The sequence below is a fragment of the Oryza sativa genome, chromosome 6 (genome assembly GCF_034140825.1).
Source record: "Oryza sativa Japonica Group chromosome 6, ASM3414082v1".
NCBI classification, from domain to species: Eukaryota; Viridiplantae; Streptophyta; class Magnoliopsida; order Poales; family Poaceae; genus Oryza; species Oryza sativa.
This window is the reverse complement of record NC_089040.1, coordinates 8,686,121-8,708,243: the sequence shown is the minus strand read 5'-3', so window position 1 is coordinate 8,708,243 and position 22,123 is coordinate 8,686,121. Positions and strand designations below refer to the sequence as shown.

Here is a 22,123-nt window from a genome sequence, read left to right as displayed (position 1 = left end):
CTAGAGCTACAAATCGGATTTGTACAAGAGATACATCCTCAAGGGCTTGACACCTGATTTCAACGAGCATAAGAAGCTAAGGGATCACTAGGATGCATTTGAGGCCTACAAGACTGGAGCGCAAGGGCAAGCACAGATAGAAAAGAACAAAGCCAATGCAGCTAGGAAGAAATACAATCACCGGCTAGGGTCAGGCGGATATGGAAAGGCAACCCCCAAGTGGGACAAGTTGGAAGCCGAATTGATAGCACGGGGTATCGAGCCGGCAACGTCTAAATGGCCTGAGCGATCAAGGAACTGGTTCTATGCACACGGTGGATCGCTCAATCCATGTGATGGCTCCCTTATATTCGGCGATGAGATTCGAGAAGCAGCCCACTGACTTGTGGATGCAGTTGATGCCTCTACGCAGGGGACTACAGAATCCTGAGCATCCAGGATGAACGCGAGGCAAATGCGTCGTTCCTTGGAAATATGGATTCAAAGAGGACATCCACACGTATTGGAGTGGGATGAGGAGCAAGAGGAATATAGAGGCTAAGATCGTTGATCTTGAGTACATGGTGTCCACCTACGAGGCAAGGATGCAAGAAGAGGTTACGAGACAGGTGGACCAACGCCTGGCCGAGCAGCGCGGAATGGAAACACAAGCGCCCGTCATGGTGAGCCCCTCAGGCAACCGTAGCAGCTACGCATCAACGGGCCATGTTGGATCAGAAGGCATTGAGGCCGTCGCAGCTCACGAAGCAACCCACTTCCCCGTTGAGGAGATCACACAGCGGACACCCTGCGATATGCATACTCCCTTCAGGAACTTCTCTATCAAGGTATGCGAGATATATATTTATAGACTGTGAAATTTGTTACTTGTATATGTTGGTTAGTAATTAATGAACTCGATTTCTTTTGAAGGTGGCGTCGGGCATGGCCATACCCACGGACCCTTCGGGTACATACCATTGCAGGCCCATTCCACCTGGATACGCGAAGGTCAAGATAGAGCTGGTGGAACGAACATACGAGTATCTCGAGCTTGACATCCCCGGAGGAGACGGGGAGACGAAACTTGGAGACACAGTCCACGCCATCATACTCTAGCGGAAGAAGTACATCGTGTTTCCCGGGCAAGAAGGGCCGTCCGCTCCTCCTTCCGTGCCGCAAGCACCGTCTCCTCCGCCTCCTTCGCCTGCACCAGCTCCTCCCGCTCCTCCGTCTCCACCACCTCCTCCGCCTGCACCTGTTGCCAAGTCTACACCGTCGGGTTCGCGGGCAACGACTCCTCAGCCTGCACCAGCTGCCAAATCTACACCGTCAAGGTCCCGCCCATATGAGCCCACGCCGTCAAGGCCGAAGAAGAAGTTAGGGATGAGTTCAAGCCACGGAGTCCGAAAAAGAAGATCCCTATACACCCGGCGGTTCAGGATCACTTTATTAAGATGGCCGAGCCGAGCAAACCGGTCGTAGTTTCTGACTATGATCGAACATTGAGGAAGGCTCTTAAAGCCAAGCCTGCAGCAGTGAAATGCGGAAAGGAAGTCCCTCAGCTGGGGCAGCAGCCACAACAAGAGGTTGAACCATTCGTAGATCCGGACCAACTTGAGATACACAAGTTCTTGAAAGAAACTAGACTAAAGATGGAGCAGTTGCTAGAGAACGCACCTATCGAAACTGCTCCGGTCAAGTACATGTTTGAACTCGGAGAACCGCTAGTAACGCCTGATAAGATCAGAGAGCTACCTACACAGACGTACCGGTTCCATCAATGGTACATGGACAAATCAGGGATGGGTAGGCAGATGTTTGGAGCGAGGGTGTGAAACTCAGATTATTACCAAGCAGATGATGTTCTTTGGACCCGTCACAAAGAAGTCTTCGACTTATACCACCGCGACGCCCTCGACGCCTCTATCCTCAGCGCGTGGACTTTGTAAGTATTGTTTATAGTTCAATTTTGTTCCTCCTTTGAATGTAGCTCATACAAATTCCTTTTTCCCGTTGTAGAATGGAGATTCAGTTGTGCCATTAGCACAACAAATTCAGTATTGGATTCATGGACCCCCGCAAAGTGAACACGCTGATGCTGCAACACTATGAGAAACAAACCGAGGACAATATCCTCCATTTCCTAGTGCAGCAGCATTATAAGACGTTCATACTACTTCCCTACAATACATCGTGAGTTCCTACAATCATAACTTCAATTTTGTTCCTTCTTCTCTCTCTCTATCATCTAATGCAAATTGCAGATTCCACTGGGTCCTTATTCTTTTCGACCTTGAGAAATCCAAACTCCATGTCTACGATTCAATGGATAAACCGAAGAAAGCTTTCGCACAGATTTTCGAAGTGATAGATAGGTATATTGTCATATATTGCAGTCATTATGAATCATTCTACAACTACTATATGGATCTCGGATAATAAATTAATCCTTCCTAACAACTGTAAATAGGGCATGGATTCGGTTCCATACATTGGTCTGCGGGATTTGGAATGAAAAACTCACCCGGAGGTTCAATTTTCTGGTTAGTACATGCTCCAATATTTTATTGAATCACTTCTTTGTTCTAAATCAGATATGCATATTAAATCTCTCGTTGTTTCTCTTTCAGTGTGCAAAGCAGGAACAGGGGACTAACTTGTGCGGCTACTATGTCTGCCATTACATGCACTGCTTATTATTCCAAATCAGGACTGGCCAGGACTTGGAAGTACGTAAAATTATTCATCCGTCAATTATTGCTTACTGGTTTCATAAATATAATCCCATTCTTTTCCAAATGACAGATGATTTACATGATAGATAACCTCACCAACGATGATTTCATAAGGGTTGTTCAAGAACAAATGATGGGATTCATCAATGAGCAGATTCTTGATCCCACAGGAGAATTCTATTACGATGGAAAGCCTATTCATTAAGCCGGTCCTTCTTCTTCCGATGCCACGAAGTCGTAGTAATAGAAACAAAGATTACAAAGTCCGAAGGAATTATAATATACATGTATATATTTATATATGCACACATGCATTTACTTTTGTGTACTTGTTTTGGTAATATATGTGTATATTTACTTACTTGCAAACTCATATTTTGTTAATATATGCATATGGCCTCTAATTACTTAAGTGTATAATATTTGTATATACATATGTATATATTGACGTTGCATATATATATATATATATATATATATATATATATACATACATACATAGACACACACATATGGTGTACACATATATGCATATGTGTAATACATACATTTCTATATTATGCATATATATATATATATATATATATATATATATATATATATATATATATATATATATATATATATATATATATATATATATATATATATATATATATATATATATATATATATATATATATATATATATATATATATATATATATATCAGGCAACACAACCAAATAAAAAAAATAAAAAAATCCTTAGTCCCGGTTGGTAACATACCAACCGGGACTAAAGATGGAGCTTCACTCCCGGGTATTTAAACCGGAACATCTTTAGTCCCGGATTCTCTCTCCTGGTTCGCTACCCAGGAGTAAAGGGGCTTGCGAATCAGAAGAGATGAGCATTTCTCTAGTAGTGCCATGTCGTGTTCATGTTACTGTGTGTGGCTTAGTTAATTATCCGGTTGACAATTAGGATCGATGTAATTAGCAGGGCCAAAAGTTATTCTGACTTTAGGGGGTTCTGAACCCATCCATAAGACGTGGGTGGGTTGTTTTCACAGCACCTTGACCTTGAAGGCTTGTCGTCTTGCAATCATTTATGGTAAGTCAATCTCTCTTGCACCAGTAAAGTATATCCTTCATAAAACTCATAGAAGAAAGTGGCTCCGGGGCTGGTCATTTGGTCAGCAAACATATTAAATCTTTTGGTTTTTTAAAATAAGATGTCCTTATTTTTATAGCGTTCATGCATCCATGATTTAAATAAAGATAATGTTTTTCATTTTACATTGCTAGATTAAATTGTTGATGGGAACTTAGACCAATCATTTTAATATCCGTTGGTTGTATATATGTACAGTTTATTGGTTCTTGGTACATGCGCAATGAGTTAATTTATTATTTATCATGATAATATAATAAAAGAAATATGCTTTATACTTTTGTACACAGGGAGTAATAGTAATAACAAATCCCCGTACGTCGATGTCGCTGATACATCAATCGATCAATGGTTGGACGCCATGCAACAGTACATCTATTGAGATGGTTGTACTATAGAGGATCCCAATCCGTCATTTGGCAGATGGCAATATATCTATTATATTATTAAAACAACTTTGAAAGGGGATACCACGTTCGCTGTAGGGGCTAGAAATTCCCACATTAATCGGAGAAAAAGAAAAAAAAGAAAAAGAAAGTCTATGTAGAAATACGATTTAAAAATAGCTGAAATTCGAAATTAAAAATAAGCAAGATTGAAAGAAGTTTCCATATAAGAACCCAATACGAGATTAATCAAAATTCAAAATAAAAATAAAATAAAATCTAAAATTAGAAAAGAAAAGGAGAGTCCAAATAGGAATACAATTTAAAAATAGCTGAAATTCGAAATTAAAAATAAAGAATATTGAAAGAAGTTTCCATATAAGAACCTAATACGAGATTAATCAAAATTTAAAATAAAAATAAAAAAAATCCAAATTATAAAATAAAAGGATAGTCCAAGTAGAAATACAATTTAAAAATAGTTGAAATTCGGAATTAAAAATAAGAAATATTAAAAGAAGGGTTCATATATATATATATATAAGAACCCAATACGAGATTAATTAAAATTCGGAATAATAATAAAAATAAAATCTGAAATTAGCAAAAAAAATAAAAGAAGAGTTTCAATAGGAATACAATTTAAAATTAGCTGAAATTCGGAATTAATAATAAGCAATATTAAAATAAGAATCCATATAAGAACCCAATACGAGATTAATTAAAATTCAGAAAAAAATAAAATAATATCCAAAATTTGAAAAATTGAAAACAACTGAAATTTTTATAAAATAAAAATATTAAAAGAACCCAATACGGTATTAATTAAAATTGAAAAAAATAAATTCTGAAATTAGAAAAAGAAAAAAAAGATTTCAATTAGGAATTCAATTTATAAATAACTAAAATTTATAATAAAAATAAAGACTATTGAAAGAAAAGACCATCTAAAACACATAACGAGATAACTTAAGTAACATGCCTATAAAGGAGTAGAGTGATGGCTGTTGGTACGACATATAAAAATTGTTAATAAAACACCAAATAAAATCCTAATGACGATTAAAAGGAAGGACGACAGGCAAACCATAAAGCAAATGAGTAAGGCGATTGCCAGGACTTCTACAAAGTAAAAAAAGTAAACCCTATTGATAACCATATTCGGTTTTTAAAATCTCAATGACAATAAAAGTGAGAAGCAGCGAGCGAGTGTATAGGAGTATAGTTGCAGAGCCGCCGACGGTTGACGGGACTTCTAGAAAATAAAAAAATGAATTCCAATGATAGTTATGTTTGTTTTTATAATCACAATAACAATAAAGTGTAGGCGGCGGATGGGCCGTAAAGGAGCACAGTGGTATCGTTTGACGGGACTTCTAAAAATTATAAAAAATAAAACCCAACAAGACAATAAACTGTAAAAACTACAAGGTCCAATTTTTAAAGGTTCGGAACTTCCAAAAAGTAAAAAAAAAACAATGATAATCATGTTCGATTTTAAAATCTCAATGACAATAAAGAAGGGAGGCAGCGGACGAGCCATAGAGGAGTATAATGGCAAAGCCGCTGACGGTTTGGTGGGACTTCTAGAAAGTAAAAATGAACCCAAACGATAATTTATGTTCGAATTTTAAAATCTCAAAGACAATATAGAGAAGAGACAGTGGACAGGCCGTAGAGGAGTATAATGGCAACGTTTGACAGTACATCTAGAAACTATAAAAATAAAACCCAACGTGACAATAAACTCTAAAAACTATAAGATCCAATTTTTAAAGATTCAAAGGAGAATGAATAGAATAGTGGTAGATTGAGCAAGCAAATAAAGAAGATAACATAAGGGATATCAACTGGTGTAACTTTTAAAAACTATATAATTAGAAATACGGAATGATAAGGTTTGGTCTTTTAAAGTCTCAAGACAATGAGATAGTTATTTAATAAATTTTAAGTAAACTCATACTTAAAAAAATATATAATTTTGTTTGGGTGCTAGCCGCGCAATTGCGCGGGCCATCCAGCTAGTTACAAATTAATGATGACTTGGGCTGTACGTTCGGGAGACGTAAAACGAAGCATGTATTATTGTATAATTAATTAAGTATAAACTTTTTTAAAAAATAGATTAATATGATTTTTTAAAACAATTTTCGTGTAGAATTTTTTTTTACAAAAGCACACCGTTTAACGGTTTGAAAAAATACGCGCATAAAAAGAAAGAGGTGAGTTGGGAAAACTGGAGGAAGAACACAACCTTGTTGAGTTCAAACAAATTCAGAAAAACTAGCTCGTTGCGCGCTGTTGCGACGAAAGCGAAGAGAAAAGCTCAAAAGCATATACCGGACGTGCGTGTGGGTGCCTTCCGGCCGGGACAATCACTACTACGGAACCATTTTTCTGGACAAGAGCCCTACAAATAGACCGTAATTGATCACGTCTGTAAAAATTAATCGGCATTTTCACATACGACTTCTTAAAAGATATGCATGTGAATCTCTTAATAGGCCTACATGCAAAAATAGGTTTATTGTCACATGCGGGTCCGTTAAAAAACCCACCTGCGAAAATTCCAGCCGACCACCCTTCACCTTAAAAAAATCTACCCATTCCCACCCATTCCCTCGTTCTTATCCATTCCTCCCTCATTCTCTCTCCTTATCCTCTCCCTCATCTCCCAAATCTATCCGGCCACGATCCTCTCTAGGACGGGAGCAGCGCGAGAGCGGCCGGGAGTGGGGGCGATGATGGCGAGGCAGATCCAGCACCTTCAGCCCTGGGAGGGGTGATGACGATGGCGGGCACTGATAGCGGAGCTCGAGGGCGGTGGATCCGGCAATGCCGCCATCGGGAGGGGCGGATCCCTTCCGTCACTGGTGGAGAAACCATCTTTCGTCGGTCGGACGAATTCCACAATAGTCCCGGTTGCAATAAAAACCGGGGCTAAAGATGATCTTTAGTCCCGATTAAAAAGGGTAACGGACATATTTGATCTTTAGTCCCGGTTCAAATGCTGTCAGGGTTTGTCAGCCCCCCCCTCCCCCGAGATCTTTAGTCCCGGTTGGTAACTAAAGATCGTAACTTTAGTCCCGGTTGGTGTTATGAACCGGGGCTGGGGCTAAAGCCCCGGTTTATAACACCAACCGGGACTAAAGTCCAACCCCTATATATATATATGTCTTCCTCCTCCTCCAGCTGCCCGAGCATGTTTTAAAATTTCTTTAAAAAAGAAAGGAGGTCATGCCAAAATTTCTAGTGAATTTATTTTTGTGATTATATACAAATCGGAGGTGCCTAAAAGGTTAGCAACTTCATCCTCCAATGTTTTTTTTGTCATATTACATTTGGAGTTATGTTTTGCAAACTTTTTTGTCTCCAAAATTTAGTTGTAAGTTGATGAGAGAGAAAATTTGTGTGGGGAAGAAAGAATATATAGAAATTTAGTTTATTTGCTAAAGAAGGTTTTATAAAATAGTTGAGAAGGAAAATAGTGAAAGTTAATCTTAAATAATAGAAAACAAACTAAAATGAAAATTAAAAGAAGTACAACACATTAATATTAGTTTAAAACTTTAGAAATAGTAAATAATAATTATTTGGTGTAATATTTTATAATTTTTGTATGAATAATGATATGTCATTATTGTACGACTGTTGAAAGAGTTTGTAATTATTTTATAATTATTGTATGACTGTCATTATTGTAAAAATAATTATTTGTGTACGATTTTTTTTCATCTCATGTAGATGGATCGGCAATGGATGTACGCTGACCGGCGGTCCAAAGAGTTTATTAACGGCGTGCATTATTTCTGAGAGTGGCCAAAGCAAACAGGCATAAGGGTTTTATTTGTTGTCCATGCAATAAGTGTAAGAATCAGAAGGAGTATTCTGCATCCAGGACTATTCATTTCCACTTGTTTGAGTCGGGGTTCATGCCAAGCTATAACAGTTGGACATCCCACGGAGAGTAAGGGGTTGAAATGGAAGAAGATGAAGTGGAAGACGACATATTCCGGACTTTGCTCAGTACGCTGGAATTTAAGGAAATCAAATGGGCGAGGAGGAAAGGGATGCTGATGGTAACGACGTTGCGGATGATCTTGGTCAGATCTTGCAGGACGCCAAGGAGGATTGCGAAAGTGAAAAGGGGGCCCATAAATTGGAGAAGATGTTAGAGGACCACAGAACGTCGTTGTACCCAGGTTGCGAGCAGGGGCACAAAAAGTTGGATACCACTCTGGAGTTCTTGCAATGGAAGGCAAAAAATGGTGTTAGTGACAAAGCATTTGGCGATTTATTGAAACTCGTCAAGAACATTCTTCCGGAGGGAAACAAATTGCCCGAGACAACGTACGAGGCTAAGAAGATAGTCTGCCCTCTAGGACTGGAAGTTCAGAAGATTCACGAATGTCCGAATGATTGTATCCTATATCGCGGTGAGGAGTACGAGAACCTAGAAGCATGCCCTGTTTGCAAAGCACTACGATACAAGATTAGACAAGACGATCCATGAGAAGTTGACGGGCAGCTAACAAAGAAGAGAATTCCTGCTAAGGTGATGTGGTATTTCCCTATAATACCACGGCTAAGGCGTTTGTTCAGGAACAAGGGGAATGCTAGAAAGATGCGATGGCACGCTCAAGAGCGTCAACAAGACGGGATACTGAGACACCCCGCCGATGGTTCGCAGTGGCGAAACATCGACAGAAAATTTAAAGACTTTGGAAAGGACGCACGAAACATACGGTTTGGTTTAAGTACGGATGGCATGAATCCTTTTGGAGAGATGAGCAGCGGCCATAGGACTTAGCCCGTTACGATGTGTATGTACAACCTCCCCCCTTGGCTATGCATGAAGAGGAAGTACATAATGATGCCGATTATTATTCAAGACCCCAAGCAACCTGGTACGACATCGATGTGTACCTAAGACCACTGGTCGAACATTTTAAACTATTGTAGAAAAAGGAAGGTGTCCCCGTGTGGGATGAGGATAAATAGGAGGAGTTTAACCTACGAGCACTGATGTTCATAACAATCAACGATTGGACTGCACTTAGCAACCTTTCCGGTCAGTCCAACAATGGGTACAAGGCTTGCACTCACTGCATGGATAAAACAAAAAATACGTATCTTAAGCACTGTAGGAAGGTTGTCTACATGGGTCATCGTCGATTCCTTGCTGCAAACCACCCGGTATAGAAGAAAGGCAAGCACTTTGAACATAAGGCGAACCATCATACGAAGCCTAAACATCGCAGCGGGAAAACAGTGTTTGGAAGCCAGCCTATAGAGAGCGAAGATGGTCACGCGGCGATGTGGAAAAAGAACTCTATATTTTGGGAGATACCCTATTGGATATTCTTGGACGTCTGCCACGCAATCGACGTGATGCACCTCACTAAGAACATTTGCGTAAACCTTCTTGGCTTCCTAGGAGTATATAGAAAGTCGAAAGATACACTGGAAGCACGTAATGATCTGAAGCATATGGAACAACGCGACGACCTTCACCCAGAACCAAAGGAGAAAGGAAGCCATTACTTGAGTCCAGCCAGCTACACTCTTAGCAAGGCAGAGAAGGAAAGTATGTTTGAATGCTTGGAGAGCATAAAGGTACCGTCTGGATACTCCACGAATATAAAGCGAATAATAACCACGAAGGAGAAGAAGTTCACAAACCTAAAGTCTCATGACTGTCACGTGTTGATGACACAACTGCTACTAGTTGTAATAAGGGGTATCCTTCCAGACAATGTCCGGGCAACAATAACAAAGCTATGTGCTTTCATGAACACAATTTCGCAGAAGGTCATCGATCCAGATAGATTAGAAGCCCTTCAGAATGATGTGCTGCAATGTCTTGTCAGTTTTGAGTTGATATTTCCACCGTCATTTTTCAATATAATGACGCATCTGCTTTGTCACCTTGTCAAAGAGATTGGTATTCTCGGGCCTGTGTACCTACACAATATGTTTCCTTTCAAGAGGTACATGGGCGTTCTCAAGAAGTATGTTCGTAACCGTGCTCGTCCAGAGGCAAGCATCGCCAAGGAGTATGGAACAGAGGAGGTCATCGAATTTTGTGTAGAATTTATTGAAGACCTTCGCCCAATCGGGGTACCTGAATCACGCCATGAAGGGAGACTACGGGGAAAGGGAATTCTCGGAAGAAAAGCAATAATGACGGTAGACAACAATTTATTCCGTAAAGCCCATTTTCACGGTTCTGCAACAATCTTCATTGGTAGCTCCTTACATCGAGGAGCACTTGGCTCTAGTTCGCGCCAGAAACATCGGTAAGTCCAATGCATGGATTACACGGCATCACATTGATACTTTCCCCGCGTGGCTAAGACAACATCTCATGGGTAACGAGACGATCAACCAACAACTGGCCTTCCTGGCGAGGGGACCATCTGGCTCGATCACGACATTCTAGGGATATGAGATCAATGGGTACACATTCTACTTGAGAGCCCAAGACATGAAGAGCACGAACCAAAACAGCGTTGTTCGTATCGATGCCATGGGACACGATGGAACAACTGGCACGTATTACGGTGCCATCGAGGATATATGGGAACTTGACTACGGTCCTCTCAAGGTCCCTCTGTTCCGGTGCCAATGGGTTAGGTTGATTGGTGGAGGCATAACGATTGATGACAGTGCGATGACAACGGTTGACCTTAACAAGGTTGGATACTCGGACGAACCTTTTGTCCTTGCCAATGATGTAACGCAAGACTTTTACGTAAAGGACATGTCTAGCAAAGGAAAGAAGGGCAGAGGGCCTGACGAGCCGAAGCGTCACTTGGTTCTCCCAGGTAAAAGAAAAATCGTCGGAGTTGAGGACAAGACTGACGAGGATTACGATCAGTTGGATGGGCAACCCCTTTCACGGTGACGATTGACCCTAGCATCCTCCTATCAAATGAAGACACCCCTTACTCACGTAGCGATCACAAGGAGGGAACAATAGTGAGGAGAAAGTACGTGCGGTCAACCGTCACCGCCGATGTATTGCCGTAACTATTGTGTACACGATGTAAACTATTTTGAATGTATTGATTATCCATATAAATCAATTGTTGTATAGCATATGTTAATTACGTACGATTATTGGAATTTTTAACAATTTTAAATCATGCATATGCTAGTTATATGCGATAATTAGAATTTTTAAAAGTTTTAAATCATGCATGTGGCATTTACATATGTTAATTAGAGTTTTTAACAATTTTAAATCATGCATATGCTAGTTATATGCGATAATTAGAATTTTTAAATGTTTTAAATCATTCATGTGGCATTTACATATGTTAATTAGAGTTTTTAACAATTTAATATCATACATATGCTAATTATATATGATTATTAGAATTTTTATTAATTTTAAATCATGCATGTGGTATGTACATATGTTAGTTACAATTTTTAACAATTTAATATCATTCATATGCTAATTATATATGATTATTAGAATTTTTATTAATTTTAAATTATATATTTGCTTATTACGTTTTATTCACTTAATTTACTACAGACAACAATAATTTTTCGAAGTAATTGTCATTAATTTTTTGACTTTAAATAATTTTAATGCATTATCGTGTCCCATGGCATTATAGATCATATGTAATGGGGTCACAACTATGCTTCTCCCCGTATTCATATCTCAAACATGTTAATTATTTTTAGTTTTTCACTTGTAAGATACTATATGAGACCTAAAAAAAGATTTTGTCACGTATCCTTTTTTCCTATAGTAATAAAAGACAACCAATATGGGTAATGAATCGTTTATATAATTAGAAATATCGTAAATTGAATTGAATGTGTAGATCGTATAAAAAAATAATACAACACCAAGATCAGTTCTATATATAAATCCCTATTGATTAATTGGACACTCACATAGCACAAAGCTCCAAAAAAAACAGATAAGGAATTGAGAGGGGGAGGAGGTACGTTAGTAGTGACGTTGTTTTGGAAGGTGGATTAATCTTTTCATGGAGATAAATCTATGTACGTTCGTATTGGCCAAGGTGGGCCCCATTTTGGGAGATGGATTTCTTTTTCTTGGAGATAAATCTAATGGTGGTAAATAATGGGTCTACCGAAACTAATGAAAAAAATCATTAGATGTTTTGCTTTTTTTTTAGAATTTTTAGGAATTTCTTTAATTTATTAAAGTGTCATGTGTTAGTATAGGAGTGTTTGCATGATGTTACGTGACAGCCTAGGAGCTTTTGTTGGAAGTTTAATGAAATTTTAATTTTAATATGTAATAGATAAATAGATTTATTAGAGCGTCACGTGGTGAATTAGGAGTGTTTGTAGGATGTTTTATGAACTATTATCATCCCGTGCATTAAAATATTAGTTATACATTAAATACATGTTTGTTAATTTTTGTTGAAAGCAGTACATAAATTTTTGCTTTGAATTTCTAAGGAAGTAATAATAATATTTTACTCATAATTGAAAACAAATATGGATTAAAAATACATATGTCCTGTCCTAATTGTCTTCGGATGCTCTAATTTGTTTTTCACTAATCTCTTAAACTGATATTTTCTATTTTATTAATTTAATAAATTCAAAATTGGCAATTAATAAGACCCTGTTTAGATGGGACTAAAACTTTTAACTCCCTATCACATCGGATGTTTTGGCACTAATTATAAATATTAAACGTACGTAGACTATTAATAAAACCCATCCATAATCTTGGACTAATTCACGAGACGAATCTATTGAGCCTAATTAATCCATGATTAGCCTATGTGTGCTACAGTAAACATTCTCTAATTATAGATTAATTAGGCTTAAAAAAATTATCTCGCAAATTAGCTTTTAGTTATGTAATTAGTTTTGTAAGTATTCTATACTTAATACTTTAAATTATGTCTAAATATAGAGACTAAAGTTAAGTCCCTAAATGCAAACCCTACCTAAGCATCGATCGTTGATATTTTCTACTTTATTAATTATAAGTGCTTGATCGATGATAATCTCTGTCCAAAGCTCCGAAGGCATTCTGGTTTACATTGGCTGTGATCTCGCTGCGAAGACAGCAATAATAAGGATTCTTTAATCTCCTCGTAAAAGAAGCATATATGAAATTGGTAGCGTTACTACATATTACATCCGAATTCTATTGTGTAGCATGAAAATAAATAGGAGATCAGAGCGCATGTAGGGATTTTGTTAGTTTGTGCAGGCTTATATAGGGGAAGGAATGAGGTGGGTGGGACCGGTGTTTCTAAATTGTTAGTGCCATGTGGTGAATTAGGAGCGTTTGTAGGATAACACGTGGCAGCTTAGGAGCGTTTATAGGATGTTTCATGGACTTCTAGTATATAATAGATAGATAATAGATAAGACCAACAAGGGCGGATCTAGCATGGGGTGGTGGAGTCTTGAATCTCCACTACTTACGCAAAACCATAAAAGTCCTCACGAAACCCTCACTAAAACATTTGGCTATATGTAAATAGGAACGGGCTGTAACTTTATTTAGTTTGTTCAGACCCCCTTGCTATTTGACTATTTCTTTCTAGATTCGTCACTGAAGACCGAGGATCATCTATTCATCAAGTGTTGTTTGATTTCATTTACTAATTTTAACATCAAGTGTTGTTTGATTTCATTTACTAATTTTAACAAGAGTAAAGTGCATGTCTACATGGACGATCTCTAAACTTGACTTGTGTAGGTGTGTCATTTATATTCCTAAACTATCATCTCCGAACTTGTTTTGGGTATCATATAGCTATGTCCTAGCAGGCTCCAACCCACTCCATATCATGAGAAAATATATTTTTATTTTTTTTCTCTATGTGATTAACATGTTGGTCTCACTAATACGTAGGCACCACCGTGGCATTGCCATGTCAGCGCGTGGAGCGGATTGGAGCCTGTTTGAGCATATATAACACTCAAGACAAGTTTGGAGATAAAAATACATTTTGAGAGTTCGGGGATCTTGATAACGTTACACCCACATAGGTTTAGGGACTGTCCATTTACTTCACTCTTTCAACAATCATACCAGCTTATATGTTCTTTGCTGCTGATACTCACATATACGAATTAAAGAAATTATGATGTCAACAAGCATTTCTTTTAGAAACATTGGTAATAACATATACAACTAGAAGTGCACATACTCACCTCTATGAACACAAATACACACCTTACCCTTATGAGCACATCGGAGAGAGTGGGCCAGCATAGAGATTGACAAAGCCATTAGATATGGACACCTCGATGTCGATGGATATGTCACCTACCACTGGAATAATAATTAGCCGTAAATGTAGCACCGGTGTCAAGTCTAGGACTTGAACCCAAATGGTTGGTTCCTCCACAAGAAAACTAATCAATTGAGTTACGCTCCAATCACAATGTCAACAAGCATTATAACTTAACAACTGGACTATTTACCCATCACCTGATTTTTTTTCTTACCTATTAACAATCTCAATAATCTTAATCTGGCTTACATATTACTTTTGCACAAATAAAACTGTCACTTTTTAATTTACTTTTTTTACAATATGCGTTAACCTAGATGTGCTATGCTAGTGAAGAACTCTTTTTTTTTTTAATTACAAGTTGCTAGTAATTTGTCCATGCTAACGCTACGGCAATACTTAGTAGAACCAATATTATTAAAGAAAAAAAATATTAAGTTAATTTAATTCAGGGTTGCTTTTGTGATTTTTTTTAGCAAGATTGCCTTATTGATTAGTTGGTAGTTCTAGTTAATTTTGCATTTTTTTTCCAATCTAAAGCATCAGATGTCAAAAGAAAAAAATAGCTGAAATATATATGAGCTAATCCGATAAAAAAGCATAAATATATTTTCATATGCACTATATATTATCTTCAGATATCACATGTTATCTTACACGGCAATGTGACCAAAGTTACAGATCGCATCAATCACATATTTAGCACTGATAAAACAAAGCTAAAATGATTCAGTTTTACATAATCAACCGGTCTTAACTTTTGGGCTAGTAAAAAACATATGATACAACACCAAGTCAACAGGCCCGTAGGTCGGTAGTTAACATGTTAAATTTCCACAGTTGTAACTTGAGGCCAATCTCGCCAATGAATACGTGGTAGACCACTTGGAGCTCGGCCTCCATGGCAGTTCCAACATCGTACCACCTCAACAGTGTCCCAAGTAAAAATAGGATTCAAAAGAAATTAGTGTATTAGACGTAAATTGAGTATAAATGTAAGCCTTTTACTTATGCTGGAAAGGAAGTACAACATCAGATGGTCTACATGCACCGTTAAGTTCTTGATTATAGCTGCATACTGCATCAGACGTACTAATTATTACTGCAGGAAATGGGGTACATCATCTACAGAAAATTCACTTAGATTACAATAAGCAGTCATAACCACTGAATGAAAAGAGCCAATAACATTCAGAGCACAACTGTTATAATTAGCAGTGTTTCAGTGAGAATCCTCCAATATTTCTGGATCAATTGTTCAGTTGAAAATCACCTATTAGTCCTTACCTGGCAGCAAGCAACCGTGTGCCACTATGTGTAGGTAGAAAACAGTACTAACCGGTGAAGCCAATTAATTTTAGGAGCAATTACCTGGATACAATTATAAAAATTTTGATTCTATTCTGGAGCACCATTACTCCATCAGCTCTCAGGCAGCATAAATGGCCAGTGTAAGTTTGGATCAAAAGCATAAGTAAAACTGGAATTATTATGGGAGTTTTGTTTCTATTTTTTCAAATATTCCACAATTTCGTATTGACCACTACACGTGACAACATCAAATTCATTTCTAATATAAAACTTTTGATGGATTTAAAAGACCCTGCTAAGGCCATATAGGTTAACTCGCAGGTTTCAAGAAGATGAGCAGCCATACAAGAAATCATGCAAATCGGAAATACCAAGGAATTGCAGCAGCAAGTACGTTTTTTTTTCTGAAAATGTCAAGTAGGAAACATTCCTTCCCTCAAAAATCACAGAGAAAAAACACTCTTCCTTCAGAGGACTTCATACATCCAGGAATACCCCTCACAATCTAATTTGAACTGGCAATATATCTGATTATGCAACTGCAATATCAAAATTACTACCTAGGTGTGTACACAGATAGAGTACAAAACCACACACTGACAACAAAATTGTTTGATGAACTGAATGGAAGATTATTTATGCAGCATTTAATCGAGCACCTCCCGGACATAGATATTTGACACCACACATTCAAGGAAACAGAGAGAAAGAAAAGGATTGAACGTGGTGACGATTAATCCTCCGTGGCGGCGGACCAATCACACTGTTCACAAAAGATCAGCGGCGGGGCGTTGGGTGAGTCTGAGAGGAGGGTTTCTGTACCTTTCGACGCAGAAGGGACAGCGTGAGTGCGAGTCGGAGGGATGGTGGTGCGACTACAAATCGGATGTGGTGGCGCTTGAGGCAGAGGAGGCGGCCGCACGTAGGAGATCGGCGAGGCGGAGGGACGGTGATGCTTCTACGGATCGGCCGAGGTGGCGCTTGAGGTAGAGGATGAGGCATCGGAGGTGCGTTGTCAGAGGAGATCAGTTAGATGGGCGACGGCGTTCTTGCGGCGGAGATCGGCAATGGCGTGTGAGAGGGAGAGAGGATTAGGGCGTGGGAGAGGCGCGCGACCTGGGAGGGGTGAGCGCAATCCGAGTGGAGAGAGGGCACGGTCGCGATCTGGATCGGGAGGGAGGGAGGTGCACGATCTGCGTGATCCAGGTGGGGAGGGAGGGAGGTGTGTGATCTGATCTGGATCGGGAGGGAGGTGTGGCGCCGTCGGATCGACCTCATCAGCTGATTTCTGATCATTGGATGTGTCACATATGATGAGTAAAATAACTTGTTAAACTATAGGGTAGATTATTGGATCATTTGTATGACGATGTGGCGGACACAACTCTAGAATAAAGATGGAATTAATGAAGATGCTTGTTGAAGATAATCAGAAGCACACATATCGTATCATACTTATATTACAGTCACATAAAAAAATAGAGTACAATCAATAAATTAAGGCATAAAAGAACATCCCAGATAAGGAGTTAGAGTACAATTCGAGAGTCGCCTAGCCATAGCTAGCTACTAGCTAGGGTACCGGGTTGGTAGGCACTGTATCTCGCATGCCATATGAGATCAGCAGAGGTGCCGTCGCACGCCCACGGGACCATGCACGGCATGGCGTTGACACGCATAGGCTGGCATAGCAATTGGCACAGTGAATGGGATGAGCGTCGAGTGATAACCAACGAAAACAAATAGTTGAGACTTGAGAGTTTAGGGCGAAGGGCTATGTAGGCACGAAATTAGAAGATGAAACAACGATTGATTGCATCATGCTTCGTAGAGTGATTAATTGATTTGATGTGTTGCATAAGGGTTAGTGGGTGACGAGGAGGTTGTTGTAGAGCCGTCCTGGTCCCCTCCCCTCTCCCACTCTGAGCCCTGTTCCTAGTGTAGAAATGAAATACTCCCACTTTTACTCGAACATTGGTTTGTCACTAGGCTCTCCAACTGTGCCCTCCCCTCTACTGCTCTCTCTTTTCCTAATGTAAAAAACACGAAACTCTCCCCTGTCACGTAAAAAAATATCTTGGTAGCTCCCCTCCTCTTTACTCCATGATTTCTCCCACCATTTTTTTGACGAGTAGTGGGGGATGGGAGGGAAAGGAAGTGGACTGGAGGGGATATGCGAAGAATCTAGCGACAGAAGAAGGTAAATATGGTAATAATTGTTTTACACCACAAAGGAAGTGGGGGTCGGAACCAATGTTCTAGTAAAGGTTTGACTATTTGTTTTATACCTAGAGGGGAGTGGGATTGGGAGTGGAACTGCGAGTTGTAGTGGGAGAGGGGAGTTGAGCATGAACTCTTTTGGCTGAACAACGCGTTGGGTGCTGTATAGTGGTTGTCCCTATTTATATTATAATCAAGCTTATATTCTACATTGTGATTGCTGCTTTGAAACAAAGGAATAATAGAGGAATTTTGGAGGATAGAAATTATTCGAAATAATCCATATATATGGTCCTTTGGAACAAATGAATGAGGTTCACAAAATCTTTGAAATTCCTATAGAATATCTCATTAGATTGGAATTTACTTGGAGGACAATTAGCAATAGACTATATATCTCATGTTTTCTCTGCTTGTCTCTCAAAATTCCTATGTTTTTTCTATAAGAAAATTCTCCATATACCCCTGAAATTTTACCAAGTCTCATGTATGATCCTAAGTTTTGCTCATTCCTATATGTACCCTCGAATTTTAGCTTGGATCCTTTCATACCTTATTTATTTCGTTGATCGTTAAATTACAAGGGAAAAGTTCATTTTACACTTTGGTACGAAGAAACATATAAATTTATATACTGTTAGAGTATAGGAATTTGTTGTGTGAGACATATTTATATTTATTAGTTTGTTATGCTGGATATTATTTATAAAAAAGAATTATTTTTTATATGACATAAACAATTAATTATATTTTTAGTTATTAAAAATTATCATATGTTTTCGTTAGTAGTATAACATATTTGTTATATAAGACATATCCTATGCACACAAGCTTCCCATGCACACTCCATGCACACCAACTAGCAAATGTCATATTTACTCCTAATAGTATTACACATATCTACAAAGTCTCATATTCAAATTTATTATATTTTAGCCGTAACAAAAAAAAGTAAAAATTCTAACAGTTTTGAGGGTAAAAAACCTCCAAAAACTGTCAGAATTTTGTCTTTTTTTGTTACGACTAAAATATAATGAATTTGAAGACAAGATTTCACACGTAAGTGTAATACTATTGGAAGTATGTGTCCGACTTTTTGTAGAATTTTTCGTGACATTTGCTAATTGGTGTGCATGGAGTATGCATGGAAAGCTTGTGTGCGTAGGATATATTCCCCTATAAGATATGAGAATCTATTGTGCTACTTAAAAATATATTAACTTTTTCATATATATATATAAATATCATTTTTTGGTAAATAATATATAGAATATCAAATTGATAAATATTATTCTCATACAACAAATTTTTGCACTCCAACAATATACTTAATAAAATTTATATGTTTCTTTGTATCAAAGAGTAAAATGGAGCTTTTTTATATATACTGAACTGTCAACTAATGGTGAATTAACAAAAAGGGTATGAAAGAAATGTAAACTAAAATTCAATGGTATATATAGGAATAGGATCAAGCAAAACTTAGGGATAAAAAAGGAATGGGTTAAATTTTAGAGGTATAGAGATTTTTTTATCTTTTTCTATAGCTCTACCAACAAATAACAGTTTTTGCAAATTCCTATGAATTCACTTCCTGTTGGATTTAGTGAGGCGTGACATTTTATTTATTGTGTTTTTTACTCCTATGCTCTCTGAATCATGTATTCCAAAAAGGAGCCTTGAATGCTTGGCTGACGACTAACTGATAATGAACAATCAGACATTTGATTAAGAAAAGTCTAAAGGTTTTTAGTTCAGCAGAGAATTATTTTTATATTCCACACAAATCAGAACAATATTATACTACTTGTCAGCATCATGTACTCTGTAGCAGTCGATACAGGGAGACACAGTAATAAGAACTTAGTAACTTACAACGTTTAGTTAGTTTGGTCGACAACTCGATTATTCTATAGGATTACGATTACTCTCTCTGCTTAGGAAGCGGATCCTACGTGAACTTCCTCCTGATGTGGTCACTGGTAAGTGGGCTCGTGAGCGGTTGGGTCCACGTATCAGTCATCATGTTTCTCTAACTTCACATCAGAGGATCCCAATACCACTGCTTAGTGCTTGAGTACGTCGGGAATGTCCACTGGATACCTGTGGATCGACGTAGCCCACGGCCCGTCGGCGTCGCGCGCCGGCGAGATGCACTCCCACGCCGCGCTGTTGCACTTGAAACCGGAGCCGAAGCCGATCATCCACACGCGGTCGCCGCGGCGCATGCGGCCCTTGGCCTCGATGTAGGCCAGCTCGTACCACACCGAGCTGCTCGACGTGTTGCCGAACCGGTGGAGCACCATCCGAGACGCCTCCACCTGCTCGTCGGAGAGGCAGAGGCTGCGCTGCAGCTCGTCGATCACCGCCCGACCGCCGGCGTGGATGCAGAAGTGCTCGAACGCCGCGCGGAAGTCCGGGATGTACGGCTTGACCCTGCCGCTGAGCGCCTTCCGCGCGATGAAGGCGAGCGCGAACTTGAGCTGCTCCGACGCCGGCAGGACGAGCGGCGCGATGGCGGTGATGTTGGCCTTGAGCGCGTTGCCGGCGATGGTCATGAGTTCCTTGCTAAGGTTGATCCCGGTGTTCCCGTGCTCGTCCTCCTCCTGGAACACGCAGTGGTACGCGCTGTCCTCCGCGGCGGTGAGCGTGCGCACGACGTGCTGCAGCCGGAACCGCGCCTTCGCCGGGGACGTGGACAGCAGCGCGGCCGCGCCGCCGATGCGGAATAGGCAGATGGGCAGGAGCATCGCGCGCTCGTTCCCGACGTAGTAGTTGGGCGTGATGGTCTCCGTGGAGACGACGAGCGCGCGCGCGCCATGCGGCGCCAACTGCAGGAGGTTCCTGGCGAGGCCGATGGAGATGGGGCTCGCGCTGCAACCCATGCCGGACAGGTCCATGCTGCGGATGTCGCTCCGCAGCTTGTACCTGTTCACGATCATGTCAACGAACGACGGCGTGGGGCAGAAGAGGCTGCAGTTGACGACTAGTATGTCGACGTCGTCGGGGCTGATGCCGGTCTTGGCGAAGAGCTCATCGACGGCGGAGAAGACGACGAGGTCGACCTCACCACGGGCGGCGTCGAGGGTGCAGTACTTGTACGGCGGGATGTAGTGGTTCGCCGGTGGCAGGCACGTCTCCTCCCCGAGCCCCGATCGCTCGAGCAGCCGCGTCATGAACCGCACGCTGCGGTCGGTGATGACCGGGACTTGCTTGGCGTACTCGAGGAAGGTGGCTGCGGGGACACGGCAGTTGGGCGCCGTGCGGAAGCACGCGTAATCGACGAGGTATACCGGTCGCGGGCGAAGCATGAGGTACATGGTGGCCGCGGCCACCGGGAGGAAGATGGCGAGGAAGAGGTGCACAGTCCTCAGCTCCCGTAGCCGGCCGATCACCACCTCCTCCGGCGCAAGGTGGGTCAGCGCAGCGACAGCGGCCGCGGCCAGGAGCGTAATGAAGATGGCGCGGACGTTGCCCACGGCGGCGTGGTAGTGGTACGCAGCCTTGAGGCGCTCGAGCAAAGGTGATGCCGCTGTGCTCATGCTGCTAGCTTGTTTTGCCTACGTGAGGAGGTCGAAAGTGCTATGTTAGGATTAGTACGCAGGTCGAAAGTGGTTAATTAGCCCTTGCGTGCGTTGGGCGCGTTGATTTGTGTGTGTAATTAGGACCCGACTGAGGCTGAATTTAAAGTTGGAGCTTTAACTAGCCGTACTATAGCCTCGATGTTAACCTAACATATATTGTATGCGTACAAATCCTGAAGGGTTTGCATATAACTGGTAATAGTGAAGTGGTTGGCTAGAAGAAGTGTGATTTATCCTTCTAATAAACAGTAAACTTTTCATAAATTCTAGTCGTTTCAAGCTTATAGCTAGGTATTTATTCAACCGCTTCCTGTCTACGTACTCTTTTAATAAACTAGGAAGGTAGCCCGCACATTCGCGCGGAAATGTACCGTACATAGGATAAATTTGAGAAACTTATAAATACAGTATACCAACGAAATAATATCGGCAAAGTTTTAAAATTGTGTTTTTTTAATGAATTTTCTTCGTTAGAATTGCATGACGAATTT

The 22,123-nt window shown here is 40.1% G+C and overlaps 1 protein-coding gene and 1 long non-coding RNA gene across 2 annotated transcripts; both read right to left on the bottom strand.

Annotated features, from left to right (window-relative positions):
* Nucleotides 1-15,108: 15,108 nt before the first annotated feature.
* Nucleotides 15,109-17,025, bottom strand: LOC136357067 (uncharacterized). Its single transcript, XR_010742119.1, has 2 exons — nucleotides 16,651-17,025; nucleotides 15,109-15,442 (listed from the first exon to the last, which is right to left on the bottom strand). It is a non-coding gene; the product is annotated as an uncharacterized lncRNA (long non-coding RNA).
* Nucleotides 17,026-19,794: 2,769 nt separating this feature from the next.
* LOC4340693 (3-ketoacyl-CoA synthase 6) lies at nucleotides 19,795-21,701 on the bottom strand. The gene has a single exon (XM_015787247.3). The coding sequence runs from the start codon at nucleotides 21,588-21,590 to the stop codon at nucleotides 20,115-20,117; it is 1,476 nt and encodes a 491-aa protein (XP_015642733.1). The 5' UTR covers nucleotides 21,591-21,701; the 3' UTR covers nucleotides 19,795-20,114.
* Nucleotides 21,702-22,123: the final 422 nt, after the last annotated feature.

Excerpts from the sequence above, each read along its gene's own strand:
- LOC4340693 (XM_015787247.3), bottom strand. The coding sequence starts at position 21,590 with ATGAGCACAGCGGCATCACCTTTGCTCGAGCGCCTCAAGGCTGCGTAC.